The 18248-nt window shown below is 43.1% G+C and overlaps 1 protein-coding gene across 5 annotated transcripts in view; it reads right to left on the minus strand.

Annotated features, from left to right (window-relative positions):
- The window catches only part of cadps2 (Ca++-dependent secretion activator 2), a 268325-nt gene that overhangs the window by 95917 nt on the left and 154160 nt on the right, over window positions 1–18248 (minus strand). For all 5 annotated transcript variants that reach the window (XM_039809759.1, XM_039809758.1, XM_039809762.1 and 2 more), the window contains exons 10-12: window positions 17539–17647; window positions 15873–16073; window positions 3571–3707 (exon numbers count right to left, since the gene is read on the minus strand). In XM_039809759.1, coding sequence (XP_039665693.1) covers window positions 3571–3707; window positions 15873–16073; window positions 17539–17647 — 447 coding nt within the window. The remainder of the gene's footprint in view (window positions 1–3570; window positions 3708–15872; window positions 16074–17538; window positions 17648–18248) is intronic.

An 18248-nucleotide genomic window follows, 5' to 3' on the forward strand; every position in this document is an offset into this window, starting at 1 on the left:
TTCCACTGTTGTTTAAGTTCAATAATTGCCACATCTTTTCAAAAGTCAATGAGTAATCGTGTTTTCAATATTGACCAAAATAATAGTGATTATGATTTTTTTTTTTCATAAACAAGCAGCCCTATTAAGCTGCACAGTGATGCATTAATTTCTCAGATACTTAAAAACAATCACTGCATCATTGAACATCAGATGATGATTACAAATATTGGGAAATCTATCGGAACATTTTGCTATCTTTTTTTTTCCTCGCGGTCAGCCGTTCATCTCGCCACGTGAACACTGCAATGCAATCTGAGCCTCTCTTCTTTTCTGGAGGTTCTCTCTAATTAGCACAAATTGAACTGAATCACCGGGAAGCTCCAGATTTAAAGGGGCGGGAGCCTGAACCGTGTCAGAGCATACATTAGAGGCTTTCTTATTAGAAACTATAAATGGTAGAGTTGTGCGCCCTCGTACTACAAAAGTAATGGTGGAGATGAAGATGTCTCAAGATGTTTCGGTGTTCTATATTGAAGGCAGACAGGAAACCAAAGTGGGTCAGAGTTATGTCACAGTAGTGTGGATTAAAAGAGCGTAGAGAGCTAAACATGTTATCCAGTTCAGTGCTAGTTCATGACCCCGTGACCCTTATCCTTCTGTGTTACCAGCCAGAGGTCTTAGGGAGGGTGGGGGGTCCTAGGACGAAGACACGCTGCTGCTGATGAAGTAGAAAAAAAGGTCTTCATTTCTATCATTTTACACGGGCTCGGGCTTGCGCTCCGGGTTGCGCGGTAAATGAGCGGTCAGGTGATGCATTTCGGTTAGTGCAGAAATGGATGCTGAGAAGGTGAAACGGAGGCTGGTATAGCCTACATTAGTCATGAATAAATGATAAAACATTTATAAATGACTAATTCTTGACAAAAGGCAAAAGAGCTGTGCGTGCGTGCGCACATTTTGAATAATGTCGGGCTGTATACTGGTTCGGGCTTTTAAAAAGCTGTCAGTCAAAATGTACTTGTCGCGCTCGGGCCGAATTCTGTCGGGCTTGGGCCTCGTCGGTTACAGCTCTAATCCAGCTCTAGTTCAGACCGACGTCAGCATTGTGTAAAATAAATAAATAAATGAAGCCTCCTCATTCAATGTTGCGTCCCACACAGTGAGTTAGCCATTAAAACACCTGCAAGTGCACATTCTTAGCGGATTATTTTGTAACGTGAGCGGATAACGCCACGGTTAAACGATCATGGAGCTGGTGTAAAACATTGTCTCATTGTATTATAAGCCTCTGTGCAGTTCAAACTCAAGGATACTCAAACTGGACTTCCTGGATCACATTTCAGCATCACGCATGCACCTGAAATGACATGCTCACACCAGCGCAGCACTTCCAAATCAAGAGCTGCTTTTTTGGTCGAAACGCACAACATTTTGGGTCGAAATGTTGTCTTTTGGCAAATTGAATGTCCGTGTTGTGAAACATGGAGACTGCTTTTCTTTTTCTTCCTTTAAGTAACAGTCAATCAAAAGTTCTTGCACCAAAGTTCTGTGTAATGCTGAATTATGGTATGTCCTTTCCCCCCGGTGTTACCACCTACATGGATAAAGTTGTGCCCGCCAGCAGCTTCACTCAGGGGGTGGGGGGGGGGGGATTTACTCCTTCAATCATCAGTGGGAAACTTTCCTGATCCCGTCAGCAGGACCCTGGGCCCCAGCTACAACCCACATTTCTGCCTAATTACTGTTGTTGTTGTTGTTGGGTTCAACTCTTTGTGAATAAAATATGACCCCGTCTAGGACATGAATCCAAGCCACTTCTCAACAGATGTCCCCCACGCCGAGGCACTGGCCTTTTCTCAGAGTGTTTGGTGAAAAGGGGCTCAGGCTGGAACACAAAGCCCTTCGAGTTTTCACAAAAGGCCGAGGGAAGAAGAGCTGGAGGGGAGGCGTGAATGGATCGGTCTAATTGCAGGGCTGGAAAGACTCCTGGTGAGGCAGGTAGAGAAATAAAAAAAAGGAGGCACAGATGTCACTCTGGTGAACATCTCCTCACGCTGCTGCTTTAAAAAAGAAAAGGGACGAAAACACAACAAGTCAGCAAGAGCTGACGGAGGTTTAGTGTCTGATGGATTAAATTCTGGGTCTAATAGTTCTCACACAAGGTGGTTTCACGAAACTGAGACCAATCCCTTAAATGCACAAGCATAAAAACGTAATATTCAAGGTGTGTGGCTTGTGAAGGCCTTCCTGTCACTGTCTTATGTATTTTTATTTTTTTATTTTTCTAGGACTAGACTTGAATTTTTAGGATCACAAAGTTATCTGACAAAACAAACATCAATACAAGTTAAAGGGTAACTTTGGTTTTTTTCAAGCTGGATCTTATTTCCCTATGTTTCTGTGTCTAAGTGACAAAAGGGAACAACAATCTTTGACACTGGTCCAGTATTAAGCAAGTTGGCAATCATTCAAAGACTGTTGTTTCCATCAGTCATTCACACACATAGGGAAATAGGGCTCCCCCCCCCCCCAGAAGTTACCCTGTAATAATATGAGATGACAAATGTTGTTTTCCAAAATCAAGGCTGGTGTATTTAGTTTTCATCCACTCTAGAGAGATCTGGATCTATGTTGCTGCCTCGTGTGAACAGAAGGACTGAACTGGACAGAAAGCATCAGGCATCACAGTACACACATACGAGTACACGTGAATCATATCTACACAGTTTGGGGTTGTCGCTTAATTGCACACAACACAAAAACCCTCGTTTCACCCCCAACACACACACTTATTTAGGCTTCACCCCCTCCTCCCTCCCTTCCCCCGGTCCATTGAGGAAGCCCAGCAGTTGTCTGTAAGGGTCATGTTCCCTATTTGGAAAGTATTGATTAGAGCGTTTAGCCTCTCAATCAGTGTAAGAGAGCCCCCCAGGCTGACCGCGCAGAGGGAGAGAGAGGGAGAGTGTGTGTGTGTGTGTGTGTGTGTGTGTGTGTTCCTGCACTGAGCTGATCTCTGCACATGAACGTTCGTTCCATTCAAGCCATTGCCAAATGAGTTGAAACAAAGCTAATTAAGCCACAATCAGTGCCACACAACTCTGCTTCAGCCTAATCCTTTCACTCACTATTTACTGTTTGAGTTTACACTGTGGTATGTATATAATTATTGGTTTTATGATGACTGAAAGAAATTGGTGCTACTACTACTACTACGTCACCGCTGAGAAAGAAGACAGCAGCGTTCAGCTTTGGAGACAGAGGACATTCAAATTACAGGATAATCACCTCCTCTGAACAATCCATCATGTTTTTTTTTTCAATCCTCCGTGTCCTCCTTGGCTACTAGCAACTGTGTGGAGGAGGGATCACGCGATCACGGAAGGCTTGTATCATGTGGACGCGCCGACAGTGTTGTTGCCATTACTTAGAATTCCTCACGGGGGCGAGAGAAACTACGCACTACAGCTTTAAATACTTTTTCTTTCTGTTTTTAAATGTCGCAGTGTTCACACAGTTCTCACTTGTTTGTCAGACTACTCAAATGTCATCGACAACGTCAGTCCGATGACTCGATGTGCGGTAACGTACCAGGCAGGAGAAGGAGTCGTTCATGCGGTGCTGCAGAGTGTGTTTCTGTAAAATGGTGAAGAGGCCGGCGTGGTCGAAGCGACACGGAGCCGCAGAGATCAGCTCCTCCACGCCCTGACGCTGAGACGGATCCAGACCTGGACAGGAAAGACAGGAAAAGGGGAGGTCAAATGAACCCAGGACACCCACGAGACCGCTGTGCATGTCCCGTGTGAATGCAAAAGTTAGTTAGTTTTGTTACGTGAACTTACGTACTTAAGTAACGCGAAGTGCGTAACTTACACAACAAACTTATTTTAACCCAAATCGCAAACTTTTCTTAATAGCTGTGTTGCCTAAACAGATTCTGCTCTGCAAGGGCGCACTACTCGCTCGTGTTGCTGGACATTCTCAGGCTATGTTCACACTGGACGTCTTTCTTTGACAAGATAAAAAAAAAAAAAATAAAGCTGTATTTTATACATACATATATCGATGAAAGAATAAAAAAAACCTATTTTTGTTAATTTATTTTTCACTAAATCAGGAGTAGGTTTGATAGAATACAGCTTTGAGGAAGTGTTGAAATGTGGAAAATATTTCTAATACTTTTATAAAAAAAAATGTTTCATGCTGTGTAAAGAAAAGAAATGCCATTGCTTGTTCAAGTTCTTTTTCTGAATGAAATCCAAAATGTTAACAGGATATTTTCCTCTCTTTATAAAACCGACAAATTCTTTTTACAAATGAGCGTTGTACGAACTGGAACAGCTGAAGGTTTTAATACGGCTTCTGATAAAAAAATCAAGAGAGATGAACTTCATCATTTTAAAGTGTATGAAAGATTCTCCTCATCCGTTTATTCGTTTAAAGCTGCAGCGGGAAACCTTTCAAATTGAAAACTTTTTGAACCATTGACCTTTGCTCCCGTGCCTCCACCAAGACACGAGTCACTATATTCAACCCAGTTCTCACTGTCGACTCGTCAAATACTGACGCTTGGTCGGTGGCTCTCAGCGTCAGATACCGACACAAAAAAATAAAAAAAAAATCACCCTTTAGCATCTGTATGGAACGCACAGGGAAGTTGCTTGACTGCGGCGCTGAAAGATGACGTAGTATTAAGGGAGACAACGCTAGCGAGTAGTATGAAAGTCTGCGTGAGGAGGACGGTTTGGGTGATGGATGGGTCAAACAACAGTTCGTGTCCCGTTCTTGTCCCGCGTGGCACAGAAACGTACATTTTCTAACCCCACCCACCATCTTTTCCAAAACCTAACCGTCCCGTTCTTGTGCTGCACGTCAGTTAAACGTACGTCCCGCCCCAGATCATCTAAAAGTGACGCCAAGAGTCCCGACCGAGCGCTTCTAAATATGACGCCAAAGTGCTAGACACTAAAGGAGACTTTTTGCGTGCTTAACAAAAGCCAAAGGCACCTGGCCAAGCGCCGCTTTTGACGAGTTTGGGAGCGAGAATGCGTTGCTGTATTTGAGGATCTGTCACGACGAACCAAACCAGAGTTGAGTTCACGTCAGGCAGCGTTCGTGGAAAGAAAGGGAGCAAGAAGAAGGAACACAAGAAAACAGTCAAAATAAAGTCATCCAGCTCCATTGTCTTGACGTAAAATGGACTTGCTGAGATGAAGGACTGCACAGATTTTTGTCAGCTAAAGAGGTGATACATAAATGTGTTCAGATTCACAATCATTCACGCCTCTCATTGAGCTCAACAGTGAACTGAAGTGCAAACAGACACACACACACACACACGCCTACATTGGCAGTGTCAGCTCTCAGTGCTGTGGTTAATAGTTCCCACCTCGGTTGGCTACAGATCCTCTGTGAAGCTGTCAGTTCTCTCAGCTGACACAAAACACTCGCCAACATGGACGACATGTGAGGAAAACACTGGAAGTGACTCACGAGAGTCGAAAAACCAGCCAGGAAGAGAGCGGACGACAGCACGCCGGTGATCAGCTGCAGCACCAGATCAGGCTTCCCGTCCCCCCCGTGAAGATAAAGCCAGATATTTCACTTCCTCGCACGTTTTAAGCTGAAACCAGAGTAAAGTTGGCTGGTTCTACTTGATAAAGGACTTAAAATAGGAGTCAACTAACGATCTGCATGCGTGACGACGATCACATTAAGACTGAAAGCTCTGCAAACTGACGCCATCGTCAGCGGATTTGAACTGTGTTCACTGTGGCCTTTATACCTGATCAACAGACAGATGTGCAGATGCTTATTAATGTATGTTGCAAATGTTGAAAGGAGTGTTGCACACTCCACACTCCACAAGAGGAGCAGGCTCAGACAGCATCTCTTCTGACTCCATGCATGTTTAAATGAGTTCCAACTTCTGCCTTCTAACAGGCGATTTAGAGACCCTTCTTTTAGATACAACAGGCTGAAGAACTCTTTTATACATCAGTCTATTCCTGTTGCTAAACCAAAATCAGTTTCCCAAAAAATTAAGATCTGGATCTAAGGATTATTATGAAACATGTTACTTTGCCATGGCTGTTGATATGTCTTCATATTTGTACTGTATGTGTAATTGTTGTCTAGCTCTGGGTGTATTCTTCTTTTGAGCGGAGCTGCTCGGGAACGCAAAATGAATTTCGGTGTGAACTGACAATAACGTTGTCTTGCAGTGTTTCCTTTAGGATTTTTTTTTTTTTTTTTAGCAGTGGGGGGCAGGTCTTCCTCGGCCCGTGCTACACCCTTCCACCAGTACTTTTTTATTTTTCTGTAATCCTGCTGACAAGCAGACAAACAAATCAAACCCAAAACATGGCCTTCCATGGCCAGGTAATAAATCATTTTCAGCACGGAGGTTCAATCTTGACCTTTGGGAACAGTTTTTGTATCAAAAAAAAATCCAAGCTCTCAAGGCCAACAACATCTTTTCAAGCTCTCAACCGCATGTCACAGTCATCAGCGAATGCGGTTCGCTCAGGTGTCATCACCCTGTCAAGTGAAACTCCTTTAAAAAAGGATTTCCCGGACTGATTATTAACAGTCGAGAGATGACGGGAAAGAGAAATAACATGCAACAAAGGCTCCCAACAGAAAAACCATTCCATGGTCGTCACCTTACACCTCTAGGCCTAATTCTATATTTTTCTCCTCAAGGAATCCCAAAGAAAAAAAAACATGTTAGCCCGTCTTATACTTTCTGACTTCCTGTCTGCGGCTCCAAGCTCCAAGCCCATTGGTTCCCACTGAGGACGTAAACCTGTCTTTTCATGGCACAAAGGAAGAAGATGTGTCAGGCTTCAGTACAGACACACTACTTGTTGGCAGTTTGGGGTTTTCATGGGTTATGTTGAGAATCTGCAAAAAGATAGAATACCACCAGACTCGTACCTTGAGTTCAAACTGAACTAATGACGTTTTGACACAGTAGTCGAGTCTTCTTCATGCAGTTCGGAGCAGCAGATGATAACGAGGCTTCGGGGTCAGTGACGGAAGAATCAACAGTATAAAAAAATAAATAAATAAAGAAAAAGGGGAAAAATAAAAGAGGCAGAAGAGGCTCAGGGCGTCCCGGCCTGAGCAAACCTGGGTTCATTTCCAGTCCTTTCAGGCCTTCCTGTTAATGGCCCTGCCAAATGAAAAGCCTAACACTCTCCATTCTGCTTTTATCGTGGGAGTACATTTCGGGATGGGAAGTTTCTGAGCGCGACACATGGCCCCACAAAAGACCACGGCTGCCCGAAGAATGCCGCCACTGTTTCCACGCCTGCGACGCCTGCGGCCTCGCGCCCGAGACGAGCATTAGTGATCGCTTTTTCATTAACGCTGCCATTTTGGTTTTGTGTAGACGCAGAGAAGCCCGCAAGGACTCTCAGACATTTGTGTTTCGACCCCCCCACCCATCCCCTCCCTTCCTTTCTTTATCGCTTTTGTCCGAAAGAGAAAAAAAAAGACAGCAAAAGTGAAATCTCCACAATCAACTTCCAATCGACGCTCCTCTCCTTTTCTTCCCGTCTTCTTTTCTTCTGACTCTCCTGCTTTTCGGACGCTGCCCTTCGGCTCCTGTGGCCTGCTTTCCCTCTGTCTAATTCCGATGTAGGTCATTTTACATTAGTTACCTCCAAAACACGGGACTGTCAATGTAATTTGGAGAAAAGACATCGTGTGAAAGAGGCGACTCTAAAGAAAACGAGACAAAGAGATATAGATTAGTGCTGATAATAAGAAGAGGGGGGAAGGAGGGGGGAGTATTGATTGGGGGACAGACAGCGGAGAAGTCATGTTGATCCGTGTCAAGTTCAACTTTCAGCTATTATCTTCAGCGGGGGTTGTGTGTTAAGGGTGGAGGGGGGGGGTGCGTGATAGAAAATATGGATCAAATATGGTCACTGCTCCTGGCACAGATGGTGTGGGTTTGGCCCAGTCTGTCTGCACGTTTCTTCACTTTGTGTTTCTCAAACAGTTTCTCATCAGTGTGAGAAACGGCTTGAAGTCTATTTGAATCCAACGCGGCAATGGCAGACTCCCCCAAGCACTACTGGAGTAATTACAGGATGTAGATGCGTTGAATGGATATCGCAGAGAAATGCCGACAATAATCATTTTGAAATATGGGGTTCAATTTCACGAAAATCTTAAGGATTATAACTTTAAAATGGAATTATAGTTCTGCAAAGACACAGAAATATGTCTGCCCCTCCTGTCAGGGCGCTGTTTCCAAACAGGAAGAAATAGACAGCAAATTTTTTTTACTCAAAGCCAAACGGCAAGTTCAGATGAGATGCTGGACGGAGATACAAAGACTGTGAACTCTACAGAAAGAGCTGGAGGAGAGAGAACTTTATTAGAGTTAAGTGGACTTCAACTTGAGATCTGACCTTTTAAAGTGCTCATATTATGCTCATTTTCAGGTTCATGATTGTATTTAGAGGTTATATCGGAATAGGTTTACATGGTTTAATTTTCAAAAATTGTACTACGGTACACATTGCTGCAGCTCCTCTTTTCACCCTGTGTGTTGAGCTCTCTGTTTTAGCTACAGAGTGAGGCATCTCACTTCTGTTCCATCTTTGTTGGGAGTTGCACATGTGCAGTAGCTAGGTAAGGACTACTAGCCAGTCAGAAGCAGTGTATGAGGGCTTGCCCTGACAGTACCTAGGTAAGGACTACTAGCCAGTCAGAAGCAGAGTATGAGGGCGTGCCCTGACAGTACCTAGGTAAGGACTACTAGCCAGTCAGAAGCAGAGTATGAGGGCGTGCCCTGACAGTACCTAGGTAAGGACTACTAGCCAGTCAGAAGCAGAGTATGAGGGCGTGCCATGCTAGCAGCTAGGAGCATTATAACATGTGTTACAAAGTGACCAGGTTTGTCTCTGAAGTAAAGGCTGGACTACAATAGAGCTGTTTGGAGCATTTTGTGAACAGTGTTTTCTGTTGGAGATGGTAAGTCCCTTTGGGGTGGACTTTGGGCTTTTTCATTTTCTAAACCTATAACGTGCACAAAAAAAGATATATAACACAATAAAGGAAAGGGGAAAAGCCCAAAAGCATAATATGAGCACCTTAAATGATTTCTCCTGTTTAAAAGGTGCCCTGCCACATAAAACCATTTTTTGAAATCTGTTAGGTCCATATATGTTTGTGTTATGTGGTGAATGTGAAAATGAACTGCTACCTCCTCTGTCAGCTCTAGCCACTGACAAGAAATAAGCAGAAAAATCAGACCAATCACAAAAGCTGGTCAGTCTGACATCATGTTGCCTGAGCTCATTACTATTCATGAGCTCCCCCAGTTGTGCTGGGTAAAGGATTCTGACAGCTTCTCTCATTGGCTAGCTGTTAGCCAATCAGATTCAAACAGCTTAGCTTGTTGAATATTAATGAGAACTGGCACAATATGAGCTGAGTCTTCCTGCAGGCTTTCTGTACCACGCTAGAATGGCTTGAAACAAGGTAACCAAGGCATTTTTTCCACAAAAAAATGTTACAGAGTCCATGGTAGAACTTCAGACATTACCACAAAGTAATGAAATACGTGCGGCAGGGCACCTTTAAAACAGAATATCTTTTTACAGAGCTTGCAACACGTGTCATGGTCTTCATCAGAAAATGGAGTAGTAAGTGCACATTAGGTCAAGATCAGACAGTTAAACTGTCTAAACTCTTCCTAAATACAAGAATGACATTTTATGTAAAAGAAATAGTTTAAATTATCTTAATGACGACGGCATAATCAGAATTATTGAATAATGGTTTGGTGTGCTGACCGTCAGCTGAGATTAAATGATCGTTATCGGCCACACAATCACACGTGTTTGTCCACGGCTGAAAGGGGAACACGATTTTAAACATCGGTGTTTACAGGTAAAAGGTATATATAATATATAAAGCCTTTGCTGCACAGGGAGCTGTGAAAAATCAAATAAATGTCCTCAAGTGAGGTCACTTGAGTCAGTGACTGGGCGTGTAGAGATAGAAAGAAGTGAGCGTGCCAGACCTCTGTACAGTAGCTCGCTCCTCGTCCCTGCCGCAGGCGGACCAGACTGTCTGCGGTCCAGTTGCGTTGGGGTTGACGTAGGCGCCGTGTTTTGACGAGAACGAAGAATGTGTTGAATAAAAAAAAAAACAGAAGATCTCTCTGGATCTGCTGCATCGATGTAGAACCTTTTTATTTAAAGTGTCCACGTCTCGAGTCTGTCATGTTGTAGAAGAGCGATGCTAAATCAATGCTGTGCCAAAATATAAAATGTGAATTTCAGCTGCTGTAACGTGTGGTTTGTAAACGTCTATATCTTGGTGTCATATTTACAACATGAGTAAGGATGTCTGAGCAGTGCGTGCATGTGTGTGTGTGCGTGCGTGCGTGTGTGTGGTGAGGTGGGAGGGTGGGGGTAGATTTCTGCACTCAATCTCTCCATATCCATCTTGTCGGGGCTCCATTGGCATCATCATGGCAACAGTCACATCTATGTGACATCGTGCTCTGAGAGGTGGTGGCGGCCGCTGATGGCAGGTTATTGATGCAGACGAAGAGCAGGAGGAGGACGGAGAGCGTTTCAGTTTCAGGTGCACCGGGCTGAGAGATGTGACTTGATCTGCCTGTCGGAGCGTGGCGGCGGCGGCGGCAGTGGCAAGGATGATGTCAGGGCGAGCGGAGACGAAGATGCAGACAGACAAGGCCGTCAGTCTCCGTCTGGCTGAGCGAGAGCTTTTATCGCGGAAAACCAACTCAACTCAAACTCAAAAGTTTAAGAGAAGCGTATGACCGCGTCGGCAGCTGTTCTGCTTTGTTTCAGGGCGCCGCTGAAAACTCGGGAGGTTAAGACTAACGGACAGTTGGGACGTCTCTCCGCAGGGTCGTCCTCGTTGTCAAACTGACCACCTGCTTCTTCAGGAACACAACTGACAGGTGTAAACATCCCCGAAAAAACAACTTCAGGAGCAAGTCTTGACCCTCGACGGGCTCGTCCATTCATGTGACGGAAGTTGATTTTAAGGTCAAAGGCCAGAGCCGGACATCCTCTCAGCCCTTAGATGATTTCCACTTGTTTGGACTTTGTTTGTGGGTCGTTTGAATGCCGGTCCATTTCAATTTAGTTTATGTGAACTGCTGAGCTGCGGCGAACAGGCGAGAAGGTGACAGGAAGTGCGGTCTTCAGAGCTTTTCAAGCAAACTCGCAGTCGTCCGTTTGTGCTTTTCTTTAGGGTTTTCACTTTAAGAGCCGAGAACGTCACGAAGGCCAGCTGCTGAGATCTGCACACAAAGCCGTAAAACTCCTGAAACGGCATCGAGGTGAAGGCCTGCTTTTGTTTCATGGAACCTTCACTTCTTTCTTTCTTTCTTTCTTTCTTTCTTTCTTTCTTTCTTTCTTTCTTGCTTGCTAATGTCTCCAGTCTCCCCTCAATGATCTGCTTCTTCGGGTTGTTGCTTGGCATCTCTTTCTCCAACTGAGCTTACGTTTTAGTCCGTAAGTAATTTCTTCTTACCTGAAAATGTCATTTCAGTCTCTTGTTCTTTTGTTATGATCACAGCAGCTGCCAAGGCTGTTTATCATCATTGCAACATTTAAAACTTATTATTAAATTGTTGCAGAAAGCAAAAAGAAATATGAGATTTTCAACTGCTTTAACATGCTACTGTGTTTTAAATTTAAGGCATGCTAACAAATCCGAGCCGAAGAACGTCCGGCTTACAGTAATGAAAGCTAAGCTCAGTCTGGCAGTATATCTGAACATGAAATGTTCTAAAATGGCCACCGTACAGAGGATAAACATGACGTTAAATTTGAATAATTTATTAAAGTATTAGGGTAAACGACAAGAAGAAGAACCACTAGATGGCAGAAGGGTACTTTAGAACAACAGCTTGAGTTTCTCGAGGTGCACTTGAATGCACCATTAAGTCCCCTCTGTGTTGTTTCTTCGACAACTCCGACAGTGGCCGTGGTGTCTCGAAAAGTGCAGCTAGGCTACTCTGTGTCTTTAGCTGCCGACTGCTGTGCGACCCGGTGTTGGAATCCTTTCCAGTGAAATACAGCCACACTTTACACTGTTCATCTTTTAGCGTTTTAACGGCGTTTAAGCTATTTATAAACTAACGGGGTAGGCTTATGTTACCTGCTGCCTATTGTAGTTAACTAGAGGATGCAGCATAGCTTATTTTAAATGCATTACACTTTACTTACCACCACCAATGAAACGTTACAATAAAAGCATACATTATTATAGATGCATCACTATGTACTTCGCTGTACTTAAGAAATGCAATGATAACTTATGGTACTAAATGAACTATTAGAGCATAGCACCCCTACCTTCGGTAATTAAAAGCCTGTTTCAGTGTGAGAGCAATGTTACACATCAGTTTATCGGACTGTCAAGAAACATGTAACTACATTTCTAAGCTCCTCCAGATTCTGTATATTCATGATTGTCTTAATATGCAGGTTTTGTTTTACTCTACACTGGCATTTGTATTACTCATTTTAAAGTTTTAGCGAGTAGACTAAACAAAGACCCCATTTATGCCTGGTATTATAATGCCATCTGTATCTGTTTACCTTACCTGAATAAGGATGTTAAAGCCTAAGTGACTACACCCTTTAGCAAGTCGAAGTCTACACAGAGCAGCATCTATTCAGCAGAGTGACAACAATGACAGTCAGCAGCCCATATGTGAGTCTCTTACACGACCTCCACGTGTAAACAGCTTCATTGTTCGCTCTCTCACACTGGTCGATAAAATCGGATGCCTGTTGGTGCTTTGTGCTCCGAGATGCTTCTGAAGACACAAAGCGGCAAAACAGTCTTGAACTGGAGATAAACAAAGGAGAGATGTTTGTCTCTACTCTCATCGTCTCACCGGTTCTCCCTGAGTTATAAACCTTTAAATAGAGAATAACCGCAGGTATTTCTATAAAAGTCAAAGATGGGAGAATTGTGATTTTATTAGTGTTTGTGTGTGTGTGTGTGTGTGTGTGTGTCCTTGTCAGTGTGTACACATGCAATTATTTGTTTTATTTAACTTCCAGATTTCATGTTAATAAAAAAATGCCTGCAAGGCGAGCACAGACGAAGATTTAGGTTCACCGACAAGATTGTTATTAAAGTGAGAACGAATTTCCGTCAAGCCCGTTTTACACACACACACACACACACACACACACACACACACACACACACACACACACACACACACACACACACACACACACACACACACAGCTGCACTTAGCACCCGCTTAAGAGCTATTTCAGGGACACCTTCCATTTCCTCCTGCAGACAGCGTGCCTACACCTTTCGCCATTAACGTGTAAATCTATTCCATTAAACGCTAACGAGCGGCGGCGTCAACGGGCCGCGCCCGCTCCAAATGACACAAAAACTGCCGTAATCAGCTCTCAGTATGAAGCCCTTTATGTCGCCATCCTCCACACACAGATAATGAATGAAATGATTTGTAGGTGAAGGGGAGGACGAGTAGGTAAAGAAAGAACAAGATGTGCATGTTTGGAAGAAAAAGCAAATGAATGAAAGGGGAAGACTTAGGGAAATACAGAAAAAAAAAAAAAAAGGAAACCTAAAAGGTACCCGGTCAAGTTTTTTTAACCACCATTGTGGAGCGATGTCTTTATGAGAGGTGTCCCATTTAAAGAAAACTTAAGATGGGTTAATGAGGGGGGAAAAGGGAGGTTAGAGTGACAGAGTAATGAAAAAAGAGAGGAAGAATGGAAGAATAAAGAAACTAGAATGGCACACGGAAAGCCAACGCCAATGGCGCATTCACGTGCTCTTCGGATGGTCCCATTTCCAGACTTGGGAAGTCATTCTTCCGACTTCGGTGTGTTCATGAGCTTTAAGTCGTAATGTGGAAAGAACGTCGCAATACACAGAAGATGTGTTCACAGCGTTGATCGCTGTATCCAGTATTTGCGGGACAAAGAAGAGCAAAGGAAACGGATAAGGTGAGCCATTAAATATGATCGGGAACTCATTTGTCCGATTATTCCGTCATCACGGGAGTGCAACACAAAAGCCCCATCTCGCCTGTTAACAAAAGTGATAAATAACTTGTGTATCTGCCCTGCGATTCAGATGGGTTCTGTCCCTGGCCTTACAACACCCTTCCACCGAGTTCATGCAAATCTGGCCAGTACCGTTTCCGTAATCTCAAACATACCAACAAACCGAGCCGAAAACATACATGTAACCTCCCTGCTGGAGGTAATAATAACCATTAAAGGGAAGAAAACAATGCATATTAGAAGAAAGGAGGGAAGAGGAGAAGAATATAGATAAAGACAGATATTATTGTGAGACTTTGTTGAATCTAAACTAAGCCTTTAAAACACCAAAGTCACACAATAACACAAACAGACCGGCAACTCCCGTGTTCTGTGCGGTAAAATGTTTTTGTCAAAGGAGTCTGGTGGCTTTGAAGAGAGCAGAGATAACGGCGTCAGCTCCCCGTCGTAAAGGGCTGTCTGACAGCGAGGTGAAGAGCTGGAAATACTCTAAATATAGCGCACGCTTAAACTGATATTGATTTCTTTAGGTGTCTCAAAAAAACGTTTAGCTGCTGCCCCCGTCCACAGCAGGACGGTGCTTAGCTTCCGTGTCGGTACTCCTGCCTGCTTCTCCTCTTTCTTTTCGATATGATGTAGATAAATAAAAAAAGACATGTTATCAGCTCAATCTTGTGTTTTGAAAATGCAGCTCCACAAGGCATTTTTCCTTGCCAGAGTCCCACAGATTTCTGTCTCATTTTGCCTCCATCGTTTTGGTTTGTGTGTTTTTCACTTAAACATTATTCAAAATGTTAGCGCTGGCCAGTGTATTCTGCACTATTGCCCATTGGATAAGATTTTACCAGTAGAATCAGCCATAGTTGCTAATAAAGTTGTGTGGGACTCGGCACACTTTCCTCTATTTAAACTTTAGAGAAATGTTTTATTTTCAGGGTGTTTCAGTACGTTTACTTCCATACACAGTCTGAGCCTTGGATACTTACAGTGCTCAGCATAAGTGAATACACCCATGCTAAAGTTGACTAAAAAGAGGAATAAAAAAATCATCTTTTGGAAATTGATCTTAATGCCTTAATTAAAAAAATTAGGAAAAATCCAACCTTTAAGCACACCAATTTTCTTTGTGAATGAATAATGTATCGTAAATAAATAAATAAATGTTCTTCCTTAAAATACAGGGGGCATAAGTAAATTCCCACAGAGGCAGGCAGATATTTATTTTTAAAGGCCAGTTATTTCATGGATCCAGGATACTATGCATCCTGATAAAGTTCCCTTGGCCTTTGGAATTAAAATAGCCCCCCCCATCATCACATACCCTTCACCATACCTAGAGATTGACATGGGGTGCTTTCCATAAGATCATCTCTCAATGCAAATCAAACCAGCTATTAGGCTAACCATGTCAATCTCTAGGTATGGTGAAGGCTATGTGATGATGTGGGGGGCTATTTTCAGTGTCCTGGATCCATGAAATAACTGGCCTTTAAAAATAAACATCTGCCTGCCTCTATGGGAATTTACTTATGCCCCCTGTATTTTAAGGAAGAACATTTATTTATTTATTTACGATACATTATTCATTCACAAAGAAAATTGGTGTCCTTAAAGGTTGGATTTTTCCTCATTTTTTTGATCAAGGCATTAAGATCAATTTCCAAAAGATGATTTTTTATTCCTCTTTTTAATCAAATTTAGCATGGGTGTATTCACTTGTGCTGAGCACTGTACTTCACTATATCCTTTGTCTAATCTGCAGTTTTTGCTGGTTTCATTATGGGATGATAAAAACAAACTCTGTGAGAATCAGAACTTACTGATGGGGGACGCCGGTTTCTGGAGTCCTCCTCTGCAGTTTGTGGTTTTGTTCTGCAGCGGTGGGACCGGCTTGTAGGACTGCCCGGTGGCTCGGTACATGGCCTGGACCCACAGCATCCGGTCCTGCTCGTCGTCACAGGCAAACATCACCAGGTCGCCCTCCTTCACCGCGTTGAAGAACACCCGGCCGCCCTGCAGACCTGAGGAAGAGGAGGAGGAGGAGGAGGAGGAGGAGGAGGAGGAAAATAGGTAAAAGGCTACGCAGAGTTTCTGCAGGTTTCACCAGGTCAAATTTAAGACTTTTCAAGACCGTTATGAATGAAATATAAGACCTTTATCACAACATCAACTGAGCCCTACGTTTTTTCAAGCCAAGTATCGCTAAACTTGCACTTCCCTGAAGCTGAAGAATAAAATCTGTGTTAAGTCTGTGGTACAATCCGAAAGAGACTCGCGCCAATAAAGCGAAAGCTGATTGGCTGCAATATAAGTTGCATGTTGGTCTCATTTGTAGTCCTAATACAGCGAAATTATATTTGGACTAGCGAAAGAAAGAACTACAACACCACAGAATTAAAAAAATAAGAGCATTACATGGACGCAGGAAAATTAAGACCCGTTTAAAGACCTAACACAATACTTTATTATCTATATAATAAAGGGGGGGACTGATCTGCTACTTCAGATCTAACTCCTCAACTTGGATACGACTAGAGTCGAGTCTGGACCCTGTAACCTATCTCAGAGCATTTTTCTGAACTGAATTTACATTTGGCGATTGCAAAAATTGTTAATATGAATGAATTCTTGAAATAAATACGGTAGCCTAAATTGTAACTATAGTAGTAGTTTGCAATAAATGCAAACTACTACTTAAAATGATTACGGTCATTTTGAAATGGTTGTTTGTTTTCAGCGGCCTTTCCCATTTCCCATAAGCCCACAGAACATCACGGCTCGAACAGATGAGGCGAGTGGCGAGGTGAGCGAAGACATGTCTGTCCCTACAGCAGGGCAGAGAGGACCGAGCGCCGTAGATTTAGATGCCGAAATCACAAGTTAGAAGTAAAAAAATAAAAAATAGAACATTAGCGTTTGAGTTTGAGAGTTTTATGGATAAAACCAAGTTACAATAATGTAAACCACTGAGCTGTAGTTGTTTCTGTGCTCACCGATTGTTTAACTTGGGCTTTCATTTCTAATAACCAGTGGTGTAGTGGGCGCCGACTCGTTCCTTGAATATGGAAAGTTACCCTGAGGAAGACACTTCATTATGTCAGAAAGAACCATGAGACAGCATTGACTTATAGAAGGTAGGGGAACGGAGGCTAACCCGGACGTGACATCAGGACTTTGGCTCTCAATTACATCAATATTGCAATGATTTATGGATAAGTCCACCTAAAGCCTCAGACTTGAGGGAGTTGTAGATTTCGACAGCAGGCAGATCTAGCAGACGTACAAAGGACATGCGAGTAAGTCTGTGAGTCTGTAAGTGTGGGGGAGTCTGGAGGTTTTGGATTCAGCAAAAGAAACGTGAGCATTTTTGGACCTGGATGCTTCCTCTCCTCCAGCACGGTGTGTGAGCTTGGATGTGTGTGTTTTCAGCGTAAAGCTTGTGAAGTTCGATGAGGTCAGTGAGACGGCTCCCGTGTGTTCAGCTACCTGGCTGAGGGTCGCAGTAGTCCACCGTGTAGCCCTCCAGCTGCATCAGCTCCTGGGGCTCGGCCTTCTTCTCTCGGTAGCTGCACATGGCAAATGTGTACTGACTCACCTGCACACGCACACACACGCACACACACGTTTTGTTTACAACTCAAAGATATTCAGTTTACTGTCACAGAGTAGTAGGGCAGGGCAATATATCGATATTATATCGATATTGTGATATGATACTAGATATCGTCTTAGATTTTGGATATCGTAATATTGTAATATGACATAAGTGTTGTCTTTTCCTGGTTTTAAAGGCTGCATTACAGTAAAGGGATTATTTGCCTTTACCCACTCAGTCATTATATCCACATTACTGATGATTATTTATCAAAAATCTCATTGTGTAAATATTTTGTGAAAGCACCAATAGTCAACTCTACAATATCGATATCGAGGAATTTGGTCAAAAATATCGGATATTTGATTTTCTCCATATCGCCCAGCCCTACAGAGTAGCGAAGAATCTACAACATATTGACATATAAGCAGCTGGAATCAGGGAATTTTTTATAAAATCGATTAATCTTTGCAGCTCTAGACATAAATACAGGGTGATCAGGTCTGGCTCACAGTCAGCGTTTTGGTGCCTTACATGGAGAAATATAAACATGTTTTTTTCTACATAACCCTTATTTCATTGAACAAAAGAAGCCAAAATG

Source organism: Perca fluviatilis, chromosome 8 (genome assembly GCF_010015445.1).
Source record: "Perca fluviatilis chromosome 8, GENO_Pfluv_1.0, whole genome shotgun sequence".
In the NCBI taxonomy this organism is placed as follows: domain Eukaryota; kingdom Metazoa; phylum Chordata; class Actinopteri; order Perciformes; family Percidae; genus Perca; species Perca fluviatilis.